Source organism: Cervus canadensis, chromosome 23 (genome assembly GCF_019320065.1).
Source record: "Cervus canadensis isolate Bull #8, Minnesota chromosome 23, ASM1932006v1, whole genome shotgun sequence".
Classification (NCBI taxonomy): Eukaryota; Metazoa; Chordata; class Mammalia; order Artiodactyla; family Cervidae; genus Cervus; species Cervus canadensis.
The window spans coordinates 35,960,490-35,979,590 of NC_057408.1; the positions used below are offsets into that span (position 1 = coordinate 35,960,490).

Consider the following 19,101-nt stretch of genomic DNA (forward strand, 5'->3'; position numbering starts at 1 on the left):
AAGTGAAAGTCACTCGGTCATGTCCGACTCTTTGTGACTCCACGGCCTATACAGTTCATGGAATTCTCTAGGCCAGAATACTGGAGTGGGTAGCCTTTCCCTTCTCCAGGGGATCTTCCCAACCCAGGGATCAAACCCAGGTCTCCCGCATTGCGGACGGATTCTTTACCAGCTGAACCACAGGAAAGTCCAACAAAACTGGAGTGGGTAGCCTCTCCCTTCTCCAGCGGATCTTCCTGATCCAGGAATCGAACCTGGGTCTCCCACATTGCAGGTGGATTCTTTACCAACTGAGCTATCAGGGAAGCCCCAAATTGAACCTGCATTAAAACTTGGGGGCGTCCATGGTGGTCAAGAGTTTAAGAATCTGCCTGCCAATGTAGGGGACACCGGTTTGATCCCTGGTCTGGGAAGATTCCACATGTCATGAAGCACCAAGCCTGGGTGCCACAACTCCTGAGCCTGCGTGCCCGAGGTCCCCGTGCTCTGCAACGAGAAGCCACTGCAATGAAAAACCCTCACACCACAGTGAAGAGTACCCCCTGCTCACCACGACTAGAGAAAGCCCATGCACAGCAACAAAGACCCAACACAGCCAAAAATAAATCAATAAATACATTTTTAAAAATTAAAAAATACTCATGGGATTTAAAAAAACCTTACCTAATGAAATACTGCTAAACACGGAAAAAATTCAAACACAACCTCATTCACTAAATATGCTTTCATCAAAAAACAAAGAAGCTCTTTAAATATAGCATATAATCAGAAATAATTTGATTTTACAATCTGCTGCTGCTGCTGCTAAGTCGCTTCAGTCGTGTCCGACTCTGTGCGACCCCACAGACGGCAGCCCACCAGGCTCCCCCATCCCTGGGATTCTCCAGGCAAGAATACTGGAGTGGGTTGCCATTTTTTTCTCCAATGCATGAAAGTGAAAAGTGAAAGTGAAGTCACTCAGTCATGTCCAATTCCTAGTGACCCCATAGACTGCAGCCTACCAGGCTCCTCCGTCCATGGGATTTTCCAGGCAAGAGTACTGGAGTGGGTTGCCATTGCCTTCTCTGTTTACAGTCTGAGAAATATCAAATGAATTACAGTACATTCATATGCCTAATATTAATTACACAGGCATTAAATGTTAGGTTTTTTAAATACTACAATAATACAGGAAAATATTGTAGGAAAATTACAAGGAAATGTACAAAGTTTAAAAATCTTTATGTAATAGCACTTCTGGTGATTTTTAATTTTGTATTTCTAAAGTTTGGTATAAAGAGAATATATTACTCTTACAATCATAAAAAATCAGTAAAAGTTTTAAAAGGCTATTTTTTAATATCAAGATTTCATACTATACCAATAAACTTAAGCTGTTTTTTCTTCAATCAGTTATCTCTAACTGCATCAGGAAATTAGTTTTAATCCAAACTTCTATTAACAAAATACAGATTAATTCAAATAAGTTAGAAAGGTTAAACATAAAAATCTGATAGAATTCATTGAACTGTGGTGTTGGAGAAGACCCTTGAGAATCCCTTGGACAGCAAGGAGATCCAACCAGTCCATCCTAAAGCAAATCAGTCCTGAATATTAATTGGAAGGACTGATGCTGAAGCTGAAACTCCAATACTTTGGCCACCTGATGCGAAGAACTGACTCATTTGAAAAGACCCTGACGCTGGGAAAGATTGAAGGCGGAAGGAGAGGGGGACAACAGAGGATGAGATGGTTGGATGGCATCACCGATTCAATAGACATAGTTTGAGTAAACTCCGGGAGTTGGTGATGCGCAGGGAGGCCTGGCGTGCTGCAGTTCATAGGGCCTCAAAGAGTCAGACACAACAGAGCAACTGAACTGAACTGAACTGAACTGGGTAGATCTCATGGAATTTTATTTAATGTGTTTTTAAATATACAAAATTGAAGCTCTAACTTCTACTTAAAAAGTGGCAAAGACTGTTGCTCCAAATCTAACAGTAAGAAAAGGCCAAATAATCATTAAAATCAACTTTTATTGAACCCATTAGAGAGCCAGGATTTCACAGCAACCAAGTAGCATGAAATCTAAAAAGGGACAGTTTCCTTCCACTAAGAAAAGGAAGGACACAGCAATGGCCCATCTAAGGTAGAGTGGAGAAGGAGGATGGGAGCCACCATACTGAGCAGTAAGTAAAACTCATATCACAGTTTTAACAAACAGTCAGGAGTAGACTGTCATGAGAGTGTGGAAGCTCTGGGAACTACAGACACAAAGGAACTTAGCATCCATTCACACTACTCTCCAAGGACTTCCATGGCACCATGCGGAAGATTGAGGCAGGGATTGAGACCTACGAAAGTCTCCCACAGCACAGGTTGGGGGATGCACAGCCCAGATAACCAGAACAACAGCAAACACCCCACAGGAGGAAGGGAGCAGCCACAGACCACCTGGATAGGCAGGAAACCACATCCCGAGTCTTCTCCTCTGTGATACAAAAGCCGTAAGCAGCAGGGAAGGGTAGCAAATCTTGTTGCCCCTGAAGCAAAGGTAGTGTAGGAGAATGGAAAAGAATAAGACTCTGTACTGCTGGGACAGGGGCAGGAGCCCATCCTCAGAAGAGACCTTTTAGAGTCCTCCTACCACTGAGGGAGGGACAAGACCACTGAGACAGTCCCATCTCAAGACCCAGGCACACTGGCCTTGTTGAAGACCAATGTGGGAAACAAAGGCAATAGAGAAAGTCCAGTCCTGGAAGCACCAGGCCACAGAAGGTTCCACTTGGCGAGGGGCAGGGGCATGGAGATTGACCTCCCTCTGAGACTTAGATGTGTAGAAAATGTTTAAAGCTCACGTGAAAAGGGAACATTGAGAAAAACTCTCTAGCAAGCCAGTTCTCACCTAAAGCACAATTACTTAATAGAATTTGGAAACAGGTGGTAAAGGAAGATATTACAGCAACAACAAAATCCAAGCCCTGCTCCACTTGAGAGAAAACTGAAAACCTCTCTACTCTAATTGCTTAGTATTAGAGACCTGCCCATTTATAGGCATAAACACTACCTACCTTAGCCTATACTGTCCTATACATACCAAGCTTTCAATCAAAAATTACAAGATGTATAAAAAAGGCCCAGTTCCCCACCCCTGCTGACAAGAAACAAAGACATCCATAGATTTGATGCAATATTAGAACTATAAAATTCACAATGATTAATATGTTAAAGACTAATGGAAAGGGTAAACACCACGCACAAACAGATGACAAATTTCAGCGAAGGGAAACTGTAAGAATCAAATGGAAATGCTAGAAGTAAAAAGCATTTAAAGCCTAAAGCTTTCCTTTCCTAAGTGAATATGACCTTGAGGTTGGAACTCTGGCCTGAAATCAATGGGAAAAAAATCAAAGCTCTGCATTTAGGTGTTAAACAATCACAGAGATGCAGAATGGAAGGAACTGGCAAATGCAGATGAGTAAAAAACAAAACAAAACCTGGGAGGTTTAGTGAATTATTAGTTTGATTGGAGCTAACACCCAGGGCTGCCGCTGAATGCAGTGGTGGGGTCTGTAGAAGGGTGACGCTGTATTCTGGGATTTTACCATAGCAAGATCCTTTGTACTGGATGGACAGAGAAACTGCTAACTCACATGATGAGGAACTGCAAACTACATCCCCAAGGACTGTCTGTGGAAACCATCGAATTTAACTTGGACAGGATGGCATAATCAGTTCAGTTCAGTCACTCAGTCATGTCCGACTCTTTGCAACCCCATGGACTGCAGCAGGCCAGGCCTCCTTGTCTATCACCAACTCCCAGAGTTTACTCAAACTCATGTCCATCAAGTTGGTGATGCCATCCAGCCATTTCATCCTCTGTCCCCTTCTCCTCCTGCCTTCAGTCTTTCCCAGCATCAGGGTCTTTTCCAATGAGTCAGGATGGCATGATATCTGTCTTTAAATACTTTAAGAGTATTTCCATGGGGAAGTGAGTGTGTGTTATTCCAGAAAGCAGTGCAAGGCATTTGGTTAACAACAGAGAGGTGGAGGTGGGTCCCCACAAGTAAGGCTTTCCCACAGTTCCAGTGTCCAGTAATGGCCGTTTGAGGGAAATGGCACTTGCTCAGCTGAAGTATCAGGAATGTGGCTGGTGAATGTCAGAACATCTTGAACAAGACTTTGCCATCTCTCCAAAGCTAGAATTCTATTTGATATTACATTACTCAAAAACCACTTCAATGAATCTCCAGATAATTATGCTGAGGGAAAAAAGTTAACTCCAAAAGGTTACATGCCGTGGCCCCTACCATTCATATAACTTTGTTGAAATCACCAAAGTATAGAAATGAAGAACAGATTAATGGTTGCCAGAGATTTAGGTTGAGTTGGGAATAGGAGGGAAGTGATATTGGGGCTCCTGTTAGTTATGGATACATTCTGTCTCTTGACTGTACCAAAATCTCAACTGCCTGATTTGTGATACTATAGTACAGTATTGGAGGATGTTATCTTTGGAGAGAACTGGGTAAAGATTACACAGGATCTCTATGTATTCTTTCTAACAATTATATGTGAGCATACAATTATCTCAAAACAATTAACAAAAAAAATTAAAAATGAAAAAGCACTTCAGATCACACCCACTGTGGGTCATCTGAGTGGATCACACTGGCAGTGACTGCCAATGACCATGACCAAAGGGTTGACGAAACCTCCTCTACTTCACAACCAGCCAGCACTTCCTGGCACCATGGATACACCTGTTTAGCTCTCCTGGGGGACACTGCCTTCATCTTACCCAGTATGCCAAAGCTTTCCAGCTATTGAAGCCCAACTGCCAAATTTTCTCCTCTTGCTAGGGGAATTCCCTGTGGCTCAAAGGTTAAGAATTCACCTGCAATGTGGGAGACTGAGGTTCGATCCCTGGATCAGGAAGATCCCCTGGAGGAGAAAATGGCAATCCACTCCAGTATTCCTACCAGGAAAATCCCATTGACAGAGAAGCCTGGCAAGCTACAGTCCATGGGGTCACAAAGAGTAGGACACGACTGAGCGACTAAGCACCACCACCACCACTGCCTCTGCTGGAGGCAATGCCCTAGTCATAGCTGCCCAGGTTCAAAACTATGACCCTCGCTTTCATTCTTCAAGCTGTTTTTCTACATGCAGAAATCAAGTCCAAGGAAGCTATTCTGCAAAATGTCTCCAGATTTTCATCAATTTCTGCTGCAATTCTTAGCCAGGTCTCACTATCTCAGGGCTTTGATAGCATGCTAGGCCCCAAGCTCCCTATCCCTGTCAATTTCTTCCCCTACCACCTCCATCCTACACACCCAATGTTACTTCTCATCATCTTACTGTCCTAACAAGAAACTTTGAGCCACATCCCCAGTGTGCGTGTGTGTATTTGTTGTGGGAGTGGGGAGCATGGCTCTCTAAGGTGTATAAGAGTGTGTGTGTGTGTGTGTGTGTGTGTGTGTGTGTGTGTGTGTGTGTGTGTGTGTGTGTGTGTGTGTGTGTGTGTGTGTGTGTGTGTGTGTGTGTGTGTGAAAGGGGCTTGTGGCCAGAGCTCCCCTTGACTCAGGTTTAGCAGCTGTGCCACATGGGAGTCAGGGCGCAGGGCCAACCCCACACAGCACAAAATAAGTCTGGAGATCTATGACCAGCAATTTGGGGCACAGCTGGAAGAATGAGCTGCAATGGGGCCGAGAGAAAAATGCAGCGAGAGCAACAGAGAAAGGGCAGGTTTCATGACAATATCAGGAGGTCATGAAACCTACAAGAAGGTTAAGGGCTACTGGGGCCTCCCCCATGGCCAGAAGGCGATCCATACAGATAAAGAAAAACAGACTCTCTTTATGATAATAACGAAAGGTTATATTGTACAAGCCGAATCACCTTACCCCAGTTAATGAGACTTCCAGATATATTGAAGAGGGAAAAAAATCCATATTGTGTGAAAAGTCATGAGGACAGCATCTGCTTCTTACCTCTGACTGGGAAGTTTAAAGATGGATTTTTGTAAACAGAATGAAACATATTATTGAAAAACACCTTTTCTTTCTTTTAAAATGTAATTATTTGGCTGCAAATGGATCATTTCTTCCTCTGGTTATGAGACTCGAATACCTGTAAATATTGCATAATGGCCTGCTGGCAGACACAACTTGTTGCCTTTCATGGAAGGAAAATGAAGAATTATGAGAACAGAATGGCAAGGGTTCTCTAACCCCAGATTCCATCATCAACTCTGTGCCTGTTTAAGGCACAAACAACAGAACCTCAGGGTTCCTGTCCTTCAGGTTCTGAGAAATCTTAGTCAAAAGAAAAACCTGGGACCCCTGGCTTTCCTTATTTCTTAATTTAATTTTAATCAGGAAAACCTCTGTGGCCATATCGCCCAAGCAGTATATTAAAGGAGAGGCTGAGGCTTCCTTCTTAAAACTTGGGGTTTCATGTTGGTTCACCTGTTCTTCCTGGCAGAGATCTCGTTCCCCAGTCATGGGGGTGGGGGGGAGTGTTAAGGTCACCATTTTGGTTTTGTAAAGAAGTGATCTCATTAGAACTGCACTTGGTGGCTGCTGCCCCTATTGACTTTCAGCCAGTAGCCTGAAACTGAGCACTCCCTGCAGGGTCAGCTGAGACCTTCCTCTTTCATTACAGAGTGGACACAGGCTCCGAGCAGCCCCACAGTCCCCTAACAACACCAACAGCCCCAAGGCTTAGGCTGAGCCTTGGCTCTATTTTCTCTTCCGCATAATGCCTGGTCTGGTGTTGAACACAGCAGCTGGAGACCATTGTAGGGAAAATGAAAGATGGAAGAAGGATCCAGCAGTGACCATTAATGTTGATGCCCCGAGTGCCTGGGTGGGGGAGGGAAATGCCTTGCCTCAGAGAGATGCCCAGGATCCCAAACACCGTGTGTGCTGCACAGGGAAAGAAGAGGGGAAACATAAGTCCTACATCTCATTCCTGAGGGCTTTGAATTTCATGATTTCCCCATGTTACTTAGAAGTCAATAAAGATGTCCCATATATTCCTTTCCCAGTGTTTATTTTCCTTGCAAAATGATGCCAAAGAAAAATCGACAGGGTACTACTGCAACACTGAAGGCTGTGAGTCTTCCTCCCATCTACTGAGCAGATGGAGCCACTTCATTAGGCCCATTTCCTTTTTCTCCTCTCCTGTTTTTCTTCCTGGTCCTGGTCTCTCCCCTCATCCGTTTCTCCCTCTCTCCTCTTCTCCATGCCTTTCCCATCATTTTTTCCCCTCCCACTCCCTCCACCAGGATCTTACCCTTCCTCTACTCCTTCCTGGTCATGAGCTAAAAGGTGGTCAATTTTCCAGTAACAAGGGTAGCTGCTAGGTTTTATTCCTGTTTCTAAATAGGGTTGGTTGTCGGCATTTTATTATGACCATAATAAAGTCAGCTTTCATTGCAAAATCTCCCATCTCCCTAGCTTTTGGGGTCCTCGAGACCCTGCAGAGAGCCCAGGGGAGGGAGAAGTTTCCCAATGAACATGAAGGTTAAGGAGACTGAGCAGAAGGGAGGAAAAATCAGAAAACACTGAAGCAGGATATGAGATACGTATCTTCCCTCAGCCTGCAAAATCAACCCAGTAGGCCAATCATGCCACTCAGCTTGCAAGGTCACCTAAAGCACTTTGTAAATAAAGGCATATCCATTTCCCAAAGAAAACAGAGCCAAATGTTTAAAAAGAAGAAGAGGAGAAGGACGAGGAAGAAAAAAAGAGAAGGAGAAGAAAAGATTTTCAGTCTTCTAAGAAAAACCATAACTGTTTCTATTATAATATGGGAGAAGAGACTCTATTAACAATAATACTGGGAAAAGGAAAATTGAGCAGAAGATGTGAGGGTCAACCAAAGACCTGGGACCCAGTGGGTATCACATACCAAGGACTGTGACTCTGCCCGAGAGCCCAGGGCTGGTGCCCACCAGCCTTGGCAGGCTCGCCACTGTGAGGGTGGCAGGGAACATAGGGATGAGGAAGCCTGGGATGACCACGGGTTCTGCAGGGACCCCCAGGAAGCTGTGCTGACTCTGCAACATGTCTAAATCAGGTTGAAATTCCCCACCCAGGCCCCCAACACTCTCCCCACTTGACCCTGCTGCCTACTCTCATCACCGTGATGTCCACCATGCTGCCTCACCCCACAGGCTGACCACACTCCAGCCTGGATTCCCTGGCTTCTGCTCAAGACGGGATCCCTTCTGACTTCCTCCAACTCTGCCTTCCAGCCAGATCCTTCATGGCCCCACCTGAGAATCTAGAGAGCGTGATGCTAGAGGCTCCCTCAGCTTCCAACACCCCTCGAGTGTCAAGGCGGATCTTCGAGTGTCATGGCGGATCTTCCTCCTCGGGGCCGTGGCCCCAGGGACTGAGGACTCACAGACAAGGCACTACCAGACAGACACGGATCCCCAAGATCCGTGGGGGAAACTAGAGAGACCCTCAGAATCAAGCACGAGTTCCTCAACTACAAAGTCGGGACATTATTTACCTTACAGTAGCCTCATGTGGATTAAAGGCAATAATACCGGAAAAGCACTTATTATGGTGCCTGGGTGAATTGTGAGTAAATGCTGGTCGCTTTTATAATTGATGGCAGAGTTGAAAGGCAGACTCAAATTCTTTCATCTATACATACAGGAATATGCATGTACATATATGCAACATACACATACTTAAGTAACTGACCGTATTAAACATTAAATACATTAGGTAAGATGAATGGCAACCCACTCCAGTCTTCATGCCTGGAAAATTCCATAAACAGAGGAGCCTGGCAGGCTACAGTCTATGGGGTCAAAGAGTCGGACACGACTGAGCACGCACTCGTTGGCTTTACCACTGGCAAGATTAATGCTCTACCCATTGCCTAATGTTTTAATTAAATGTTAAAAACCAAAGGTGCCAAAAGTATTTGATTAAAAATTAAAAGAAGGGGCTTCCCTGCTAGTATCAGTGGTTAAGACACTTCCACTGCCAGGTACACAGGTTTCATCCCTGCTTGGGGAACTAAGACCCCATACGCTGCACGGGCAGCCAAAAATTAAAAAAAAAACAAAAAAGAGCTTAAAAGAAAATAACTAAAATGCATTAAAAATTAATAAGTTCTGTGCAGTTTGGGTATTTTTTTAATCTATAAAATCATAGTCCTTGATTGTACTCTGACAGGGCTGGAACAGAGCTAAATAGGACTTCTTTTTGCAAAACCATCCCAGAGAGCATAACAAAAAGAGAGGTGTATGACATACAAACCAAATAAAATGTTCAACCATAATCTCTTACCTTGGACCCAATGAGAGTGTACAGCCACTGAATGGTTTCATTGTGGTTTATTACTCCATTCATCCCATCCACGTACAACATAATCTGGCCCAAAGCTAAAGAGAAGAGAAAAAGAAGCAAGGAGATGTTATGGTTTTATATGTAAATAACATCTCCAATGATCATAATGTCAAGTGAGATTCTCACACTTTAAGTACACTGTATGTTAATGATCAAATCTGAAGATTTGATCTTCTGATTTGATTCCTGAGCTCTGAAATTAGCAAAATCTCATTGCAGAAAGTGTGGACCTCTCAAGAAGAAACAAAGGCTATTCCTGGTATCTGGAAGATGCAATTAAGGCACCAAATCCAGTGACTGTTGCTTCTCTGTGCCTTGATGTATAAATGCATGTTTTCTGTTTCTATATCTGGGTGAAGTCCCAGATGGGACACAGATATGGATGAGATGGTGTCTGGGTCGTGGCCTCCAGTTACAGAAGGAGGTTCTCAAAGCAACCTGTCCAGTGCCCCAGCCTGTGGTCAGGCTGGTCCCAGATGCTATGGAACCATCCTAAGTTTATTTGAATCCTTAGATAGGAGATAAATATGTATTTAAGTATTATTTGTAATCCTTTCTAAAGATTTTTGGGTTTTAAAATGTCAGATATTATGAAAAAAATTGTCATTACCAAATAAATTCTTAGTTAAGGACAATATAGTCACCAAATATTGTCATTATCCATAAAAAATATATTATTACACTTTTTAAACAAATACTAACTCAATTTTTTCAGTTCTCTTAGTTTCAAAATAATTTGGTGTCTAGAAAATCAATAAACAAAGGTTATATACTCTAAATAAATAGGCTTCACTGAATTACATCTGACCTGTTAAATCTCATTTCAGTCATAATTAATTGGTATGGCATTGACACTTTTGGCAACCCTTTTTTCCTGGTAATAGTAAAATATCTCATTTTAGAAAACTTAAAGTAAGAGGTGTGAAATGAAAATAATTCATAATCTCATAATTTATAATTATTCTTAACATGTTGATATATTTTTCCTATATTCTTTCTTTTATGCTTTACACACATACAGCTTTATATGCAGGTTGTAGGAAACAGTTCAGATGAAATGGTGTTGACTGAAAACAGTAAATAAAACATAAAATGTGAGTATCCACTAATTCCAAACATACAAATATATGTGTTATGTCAGAAAATTTATTATTATTTTATCCAATAAATAGATAACAAAATCCCATAATCATTCTGAGAAAAAGTACGTTCTTATATATGTAAAAACTCAAAATTTTAAGCAACTAATTGAATATATCCTTGACACAATAAACAGTATATTTTTGGAAATACCAGATTCATATTCTATTTGATGGTGAAATATTAGAGATATTCCTGTTAAAATCAAAAGTAATTTTAAAATGATGCCCATTAATCCTGTGATTATTTAATACCATGCTAGAGAGTTTCAGGCAAATTTAACAAGACATGAATAATAATAAAAGGTAGGATGGTTAGAAATTAATACATAAAATTGTTATTATTTGCAAGAAATATCACAGACCAATAAAAATTCATTTACAAAATTTATAATGAAGAGATCACAGTCACAACCACATTCTCATCTTGATGAGAAAAAGTATGTAATACACAAAGGAAATCAAACTTTGACATAAAAATGTAATGCTAAATAAATGGACACATGACAGAAAATACGATAAAGGTTTAAATTATTTATTTTAAAAGTTGATAAGAAAATACTAAATGCCAATATAAAAAAGCCAAATTCAAACCAGTCAATCCTAAAGGCAATCAACCCTGAAAATTCATTGGATGTACGGAAGATGAAGCTGATGCTCCAATACTTTGGCCACCTGATGTGAAGAGCCAACTCATTGGAAAAGACCCTGATGCTGGGAAAAATTGAGGGCAAAAGGAGAAGGAGGTGACAGAGGATGAGATGGTTGGATGGCATCACCGACTCAATGGACATGAGTTTGAGAAAACTTTGGGACATGGTGAGGGACAGGGAAGTGGGGCATGTTGCAGTCCATGGGATTGCAAAGAGTTGGGCATGACTTAGTGAGTGAACAACACAAGAGAGAAGACAAACTGGTTTACAATAGTAAAGTTGTTCATTCTTACTATAATAAAAATGCAAAATAAAACAATAATGAGGTAGCATTTTTATTTAAATTATCAAAGACATTTTTAAAAGAAATGGTTAGGTATCAACTGCTGCAGAGGTTAAATAACTAACTTCCTGCATTCCTGGTACAAGTCCTGTAATCTATCTAGTGCTGTAATTGTTTTAAAAATAGTTTCGATAGTTACCATTTAGTGTCTACCATGTCTCAAGATTTGAGGGGACTTTATATGTGTTATTAACACGGGAGCCAGGCTGTATAGGAGGTATTACTACCCCCACCTGACAGAGGAAAAACTGAGGCTCTGAAAAGTGCTCCCAAGCTCCATCACTACCAAGCGGCTGAGTCCACCTCTAGCCAGGACAGGTGACTCCTCTGTGTCTCTACTCAGAGCCTGAAAGTCCTCTCGAAGCTCTTCCTCAGCCAATGTGATTTCAACAAACTATCCTAAGGAAATAACCCTAAGTTAAGGGAGGAAAGAGAATGAAGCAAAAATATGCACTGAAGTGTCATCTATAACATCAAAACATCAACTAAAATCCACACATCCACATATATAAAATCCACTAGAACACCACAGAGTAATTTACCAAACCTATGTCCTAACTTGTGAGCTATTTCTGATAAAATAGTTAAAAAGTAGAAAATGAGAAACATTATATAATTCAAAAAGTACTAAGATCTTCAAGCATTGAAGGAAAGGAAACCCCATGATATATTAAGCATTATGACATGATAGATGTTCTTTGGATATATTTTCTTCTACTTTTTTGTCTTCCTTGTTTTTCATTACAAGTACCTATTACTTCTCTAACTGGAAAACAAACAGATACATAAAAAGGAACTAAATAAGACTGTATAATGCAAAGTGTTAAGTGCTTTTCCTGGTTTTTGGAATTTTTTTACTAGCCTACCCCTCTCAGCATACCCCTCCCTCCTTCAGTAAGATAAAGCTCCCACTTCATGGAAGAGTTCTGAGAATTCAGCACATCCTGCCCCATTTTTTCCTTTTGCTTTTTCTTTCCTCCTCTCCCTTCCAAAACAAACTGGCAAACCTCCAGGGAAGAGGAGTTTGCATCACTGTCCTTTTCCCACTCAAGTTCCACTGTTGGAGAAGCAAATTCAGATGCTAGGCTTCCCTGGTGGCTCAGATGGTAAAGAATCTGCCTGCAATGCAGGAGACCGGGGTTTGATCCCTGGGTCAGGAAGATCCCCTGGAAAAAGGATAGGCTATCCACTCCTGTATTCTTGCCTGGAGAATTCCATGGACAGAGGAGCCTGTTGGGGTACAGTCCATAGGGTTGCAAAGAGTCAGACACGACTGAGCAACTAACGCAGACTTTAGCATCTTCCAAAGCAATGGCACGGGGGAGACGATGGAAACTGTTTATAGTCTCTGGAAGGTGCATCCCTTGGGGGGGCCCTTCCCCCTCCCAAGGCTGAAAAGCCATGGAGTAAAGTCTCCCCACCGACTTCTCAGGGCCTCTGGTATTGCAGAAAGCCCAGTAAGCCAGGGCATCTCTACGGAAAGTGAGTCAAAGTGAGAATTTCTGTAAGTTTTTTCTCCATGATCTGTTTCCCTTCAAGGTTCTATTAACTGCCCACATTGGAGGAAGAAAGTCACCAGAAAGTCCACATCTAATGGAATCAATTTTCTGATCACACTAGTTTGTCAGAATATTGTGAGAAGCAAAAGCTTTCAAGTTAGATCTCCCCGCATCAGAGCCCACCCTGAAACCAACGAGCTCCTTCCTGCAAAACCCAATGCAGACACAAGATGGCGCTAAATAGATTTAAGTGGGTTAAAATCATACTACGCTTCGAAAAGCAGAAAAACACCAGCCTGGATGAGGGCCTGTGAATAAAACTCACACGGGAGGGGGAAAAAAGACAGGAAAAGTAGATGATCTGGGTCACAGGAGCCACAAAAATTACAGGTTTCCATTTAGAAGAAGGATGAGGAGTATCAGCGTGTCAGAACAGAGTGGTGATGATGCGTAATGACAGCACAGGTCTGAAAAGAGAGACCAGGCCATTTGTTGTTACACTGCTCTTGGAATTTTCTCGAGGCATTTTTATTAACTTTCTGTGCTTCTGTTCCCTCATCTCAAAAGTGAGATAGTAAGACTGTAGTACCTATTCTGCAGAGGCGCTGTGGGGACTGAGTTAGATCAGAGTCTTTGTCAGAGTCAGTGCTCAATAAGTGTTAGTCATATCAACGATGTCACTGAGGTCACACATCAATTATCTACTGAACAGAAGCACATGATGAAAGACTCTTAAGACACAAAGTGCGGAGAGCCCTCTGCCCAAACAAAGTCACGATTAGTTTATTTTCTAAAAAAAATTTTTTTTAATATTTAGATATATGATCCATTTTGAGATAATTTTTTTTAGAAATTGTGTGGTTTAGATGGATATTCTTTTTTCACACAGATATTCCATGGGTCTCACACCATATTCTGACTATTCGATAGGATGCTGCTGCTGCTCAGTCGTGTCTGACTCTTTGTGACCCCACAGACTGTACCCACCAGGCTCCTCTGTCCATGGGATTCTCCAGGCAAGAATCGTGGAGTGGGTTGCCATTCCCTTCTCCAGGGGATCTTCCTGACCCAGGGATCAAACTCGAGTCTCCTGCATCTCCTGTATTGACAGGCAGATTCTTTACCACTGAGTTGCCTGGTAAGCCCAATGTTTTATCGATGCTGCAAGTTGTCTTGACTGCTTTATTGATGTAAGTTGTCTCCACTGCTTTACAACCCATTTTGAACTCCAGCAAGAAAATAGCTTGAATTTGCTTTTTGCCTAACATCATTTCCATAGTCTAAAATAAATATAAAATAAACAGCAAGTAATAAGTCATTAGTAAAAAACCATAGAGTGAGAAGTGTGCATTAAAGTGATGTATAACATAACCACATTTATTCAGAATATATTCCAATATCAAACAGCAAACTTCAGTAATGCAAACCCTGCAATTACTTTTGCACCAACCTAATATTATGGGAAATGCATTAAATCTACAGATAAATTTTGGAAGAACGACATCTTTACTATATTCAATCTTGCATCCCACGATCCTATTATGTCATCGTGTAGATCTTCTCTGTTTTCATTGGTATTTGTAGTTTTTAACTAGAGATTCTGTATATTGATTTTTGCTAAATTTGTATTTCATATTTTTTGGAGCTATTGGATATATTTTTTAACTTTCTGCATTTCTATTTATTATTACTTCAGTTCAGGCGCTCAGTCATGTCTGACTCTCTGCGACCCCATGGACTGCAGCATGCCAGGCCTCCCTGTCTATCACCAACTCCCAGAGCTTACTCAAACTCATGTCCGTTGAGTCGGTGATGCCATCCAACCATCTCATCCTCTGTCGTCCCCTTCTCCTCCTGCCTTCAATCTTGCCCAGCATCAAGGTTTTTTCCAATGAGTCAGTTCTTCGCATCAGGTGGCCAAAGTATTGGAGGTTCAGCATTAGAATAAAAATAATTTTTCTTGTTTTGACTTTGTATTCTGTAACTTTGTTAAACATTAATTCTAGGGATTTGCAGGATTATGTTTCTGCAGACTGAGGTTTTCTATATAGATAATAATGATGTCTGTGACCTAGAGCAATTTTATTTCTTCCTTCTCAATCTATATCCCCTGCAGCCCACTTCCCTTTATTCCTCCTTGCCTTATTGCATTGGTTAAGTATGAATATTCAATAGTGGTGGTTGGAGTGGACAACTACCTTTTCTCAATATTAAAGAGAAAGAATGTAGTCTTTCATCATTAATTATGATGTTAACTATAGGTTTTTGTACAATGCCCTCTATCAAGGCAAAGAGCCTCCCAGTGTCTAGTTTGTTAAGAGAGTTTTTAATCATAAATCGATGCTGAATTTTGTCAAATGCTTTTTCTGTATCAGCTGATATTATCAAATGGCTTTTCTTCAGACTGATAATGCGATGGGTTACAGAGTGAATTTAAAATATTGAACTAGCCTTGCATTCCCTCTTGGCCATGGTGCATTATTCTTTTTATATACTGCTGAATTTGATTCATTGATATTTTGCTGAGGATTTTAGCATCTTTGTTCATGAAACAGTGGTCTGTAGTATCCTGTCTCTGTCCAGTTTTGCAGCATAGTAATGTTGGTCTTATAAAATGAGTCAGGAAGCATTTCCTCTTCTTCTGTTTTTGGAAGAGATTATATAAAATTGGTTTTATTTTGTCTTCAAATGTTTGGCAGAATTAGCAGGAAACCATCTGAGCCTGGACAATCCATTTTCAGAAGACTGCTAACCTCAAATCAAATTTCTTTAATAGTCACAGACAATAACTGTTACAGTAATAAGGCTAGTCAGGTTATCTATTTCATCTTGGGTGAATTTTGGTAGTCTGTGATTTTTAAGGAATTGGCTCATTTCATCTAAGTATCAATTTTATTTACTTACAGTTGGTCATAGTATCCTCTTATTAGTTATTTAAAGTCTGTGGAGTCCGTCATGATAGCCCGTCTATCATTATGGATGTTGGCAATGAGTGTCTTCTTTTTCTTTGTCATTATTGCTTATTTGTTCTTATCGCTTTTCAAAGAATTAGCTTTCCCCAGCATGTGTGCGTGCTAAGTCACTTCCGTCGTGTCTGATTCTGCAACCCTGTGTACCATAGCCTGCCAGGTTCCTCTGTCCAAGAGATTCTCCAGGCAAGAAGACTGAAGTGGGTTGCCATGCATTCCTCCAGGGGATATTCCCAACCCAGGGACTGAACTTGAGTCTCTTACATCTCCTGCATCAGTAAGCGAGTCCTTACAATAGTGCCATCTGGAAAGTCCAGCTTTTCAATAGTCCAGCCCTATTATTTCTGTTTTCAATTTCATTAGTTTTTACCCTTATATTTATCATTTATTTCCTTCTACTTACTTGGGTTTATTTTTCCTTTTATGTTCTAGTTTCTTAACGAAAATGTTTATATCATGGATTATTTTCTTTTCTTCTTATAGAAATATGTAATTCTATAAATTTCCTTCCATGCACTGTTTCAATTGCATCCCACAAATTTTAATTTATATTTTTGTTTTCATTTAGTTCAAGCTATTTTCTAATTTCTACTTGAAAATTTCTCTTCTACATGTGATTATTTAAAAGTTTGTTGTTTCATTTCCAAACATTTGGAGATATTCCTGTTATCCTTCTATAACTGATTTAGTTTGATTTCATTATGGTCAGAAAATAGATGCTTTCAAGTCTTGTAAATTTGTTATTTTTATGATCCTGGAAATGATCTTTGTAAATGTTTTTATGCACTTCAGAAGAATATGTATTCTACTATAGTTGGGTAGAATGCTCTAAAAATGTCTATTAGAACCAGTTGGTTGGTGGTGTTATTTAGTTCCACTATAGCTTTGCTGATTTCCAGTCTACCAGTTCTGTTGATTACTAAAAGAGGAATACTGAAGTCTTCAACTACAACTGAGGATTTTTCCATATTGTATTTCATTTCTCTCAGCTTTTGCTTCATGTATTTTGAAGCTATACAGGTTTTCCACTTCTGGGTGAATCAATTCTTTTATAATGTCTTTCTTTATTTGTTGCTATTTTCTTTACTCTGGAGTCTACTTTCTCTAATGTTAATTTAGCTTTTTTTCTTTGTTAGTGTCTGTATGATACTTATTCCTGTATCCTTTTGCTTCTAAACTAACTAAAGCATTATAATTAAGGTGGGTTTCTTATAGGGAGCATTTAGTTGGGGCTTATTTCTGTATCCAGTCTGATAATCTTGGTCTCTCAATCACTGTGATTAGGCCAGTTACATTTAATATAATTAATGGTACATCTGAACTAAACCCCATCATTTCCAATCTAATTGGAATTAGTCCATCTAGTGAGATTTTTATATTAATTAATTTTTAATTTCTAAATTTTCCATTTAGAAAATGATTCTTCTTTAAATTTTATATTTATTTTCTGAGACTTTCTTTCTATTCACTTCAACAGTATTCACTCTTACTTCCTTTTTTTTATATTAGCTTCTTTAAAGCAATTGACAAATTCACTACCAATGTCTTCTTGGCACTGGGGTCAACGGATTTGTCTTTTCCTACACAAGCTGGAATTTTTCTACTTTATTGTATGTCAGCTAATTTTGGCTTATATCCTGGATACCCTGAAAATGATGGCTGAATTTTGTTTAAATATTCCAGAAAAGGTTGACATTTTTGTTTAAGCAGGCAATTAACCTTGTTCCCTTTAAGCCACTTGTTTTGACCTGACGTTTCTGAGCTGTGGTTCCAATGCCAGTCCAGTTTTCAAAGCCTGGGTTGTGCCATCTGGATTGGCCCTGCATGCCAAACACCCAATGGCGAGTCTGGAAGCCACTGGGCAGCAGGCAGTGGTCTATCTTGTTGTTCAGCTCTCAAAGTCTTTGGGATGCTGTTTAGGGTCAGATTCATGCATGTAGTTTATGGTGAGCCCAGGGGCTCATGAAAAATTTTGTAGGTCTCTTTCCTCTTTTTCCATTATCTCCCTGATACTTTTAGGTTCCCTGGGGCTCCCTTTCTTAGTCTTTCAATCAGAGAGTGGGGCCATTATTTATCTTGCTCTGCCACATACTTTTTGTGACTGTGCCCACATCTGGGGCCAAGTAGTGGGAAAACAGGGAAAAACACAAATGGAATTCACCCCAACAATCTTGTGACTACAGCTCCTCTCAGTAAAAGCAGAAGTTTATGCCTCAAAGTTGTAGGTGCCTGCAGGCTCCTGCTGGTCTCTCATTATTATCACAGCTGTTCTCACCATGGGATTATCTGTGGGCAGGAGTTCAAGATAACAGAGAAAAGACTAAGAAACATGGGGGACTTTTGCAGTCTTTAGTGTCTAGAGTCCCTTTTCATCCTACTTCAAGCCAGAAGTAGAAAGCTGCTTCTAGAACTCTCTCTGAAAACATCAACGGCCACTTTGGATTCAGAGCTGATCTGAGTCCAGATCAGGAAATACTAAAAGAAAAATGTTAAAAGTACTATCACAGCACTATCTTCAAATTCTAATCTTCCTTCCCAATTTGTCCACTACCATTTACTCTTCAAGATCCTCGAATAGAAAAAAAAAAAAAAAAAAGATCCTCGAATAGTTGCTTTATGCATTTTTCCCTGGTGGCTCAGTGGTAAAGAATCCACCTGCCAATGCAGGATACGCAGGTTCGATCCCTGGGTCGGGAAGATACCCTGGAGAAGGAAATGGCAACCCACTCCAGTATTCTTGCCTGGAGAATCCCATGGACAGAGGAGACTGCAAGCTACACTCCACGAGGTTCAAATGAGTCGGACACGACTTAGTGATTAAACAACAACAAACAGTCACGTTTAACAGGAGAGAGAGGTTCTTCTATGCTTTGCCATTTCAGGCAGAACTCCTCCTAGCTCTGCTTTTAGAATACAACTCAACAGCAACACAGGGATGGCCTGGAGTAAAGTCCTATGTCAGGGTCCACTCAGAAGTTTGCCTCAATAGTCTAACCACATGGTTTTCAATCCTTTTTCTCTCTTCCTTTCTCCTCTTCTCCCTTCCTCCATTTTTATTTTCCTTCTTTCCTTATTATTTTCCTTTCTTTTTTAAAGCTGGAAGCCTTTCAGTTAAAGGATCTTCTAAAAGGAACCCTAACAC

General features: G+C 40.7%; 1 protein-coding gene across 9 annotated transcripts in view; it reads right to left on the minus strand.

Annotated features, from left to right (window-relative positions):
• Positions 1 to 19,101, minus strand: part of FHOD3 (formin homology 2 domain containing 3) — a 503,163-nt gene that overhangs the window by 194,324 nt on the left and 289,738 nt on the right. For all 9 annotated transcript variants that reach the window (XM_043443940.1, XM_043443933.1, XM_043443935.1 and 6 more), the window contains exon 6: positions 9,297 to 9,391. In XM_043443940.1, coding sequence (XP_043299875.1) covers positions 9,297 to 9,391 — 95 coding nt within the window. The remainder of the gene's footprint in view (positions 1 to 9,296; positions 9,392 to 19,101) is intronic.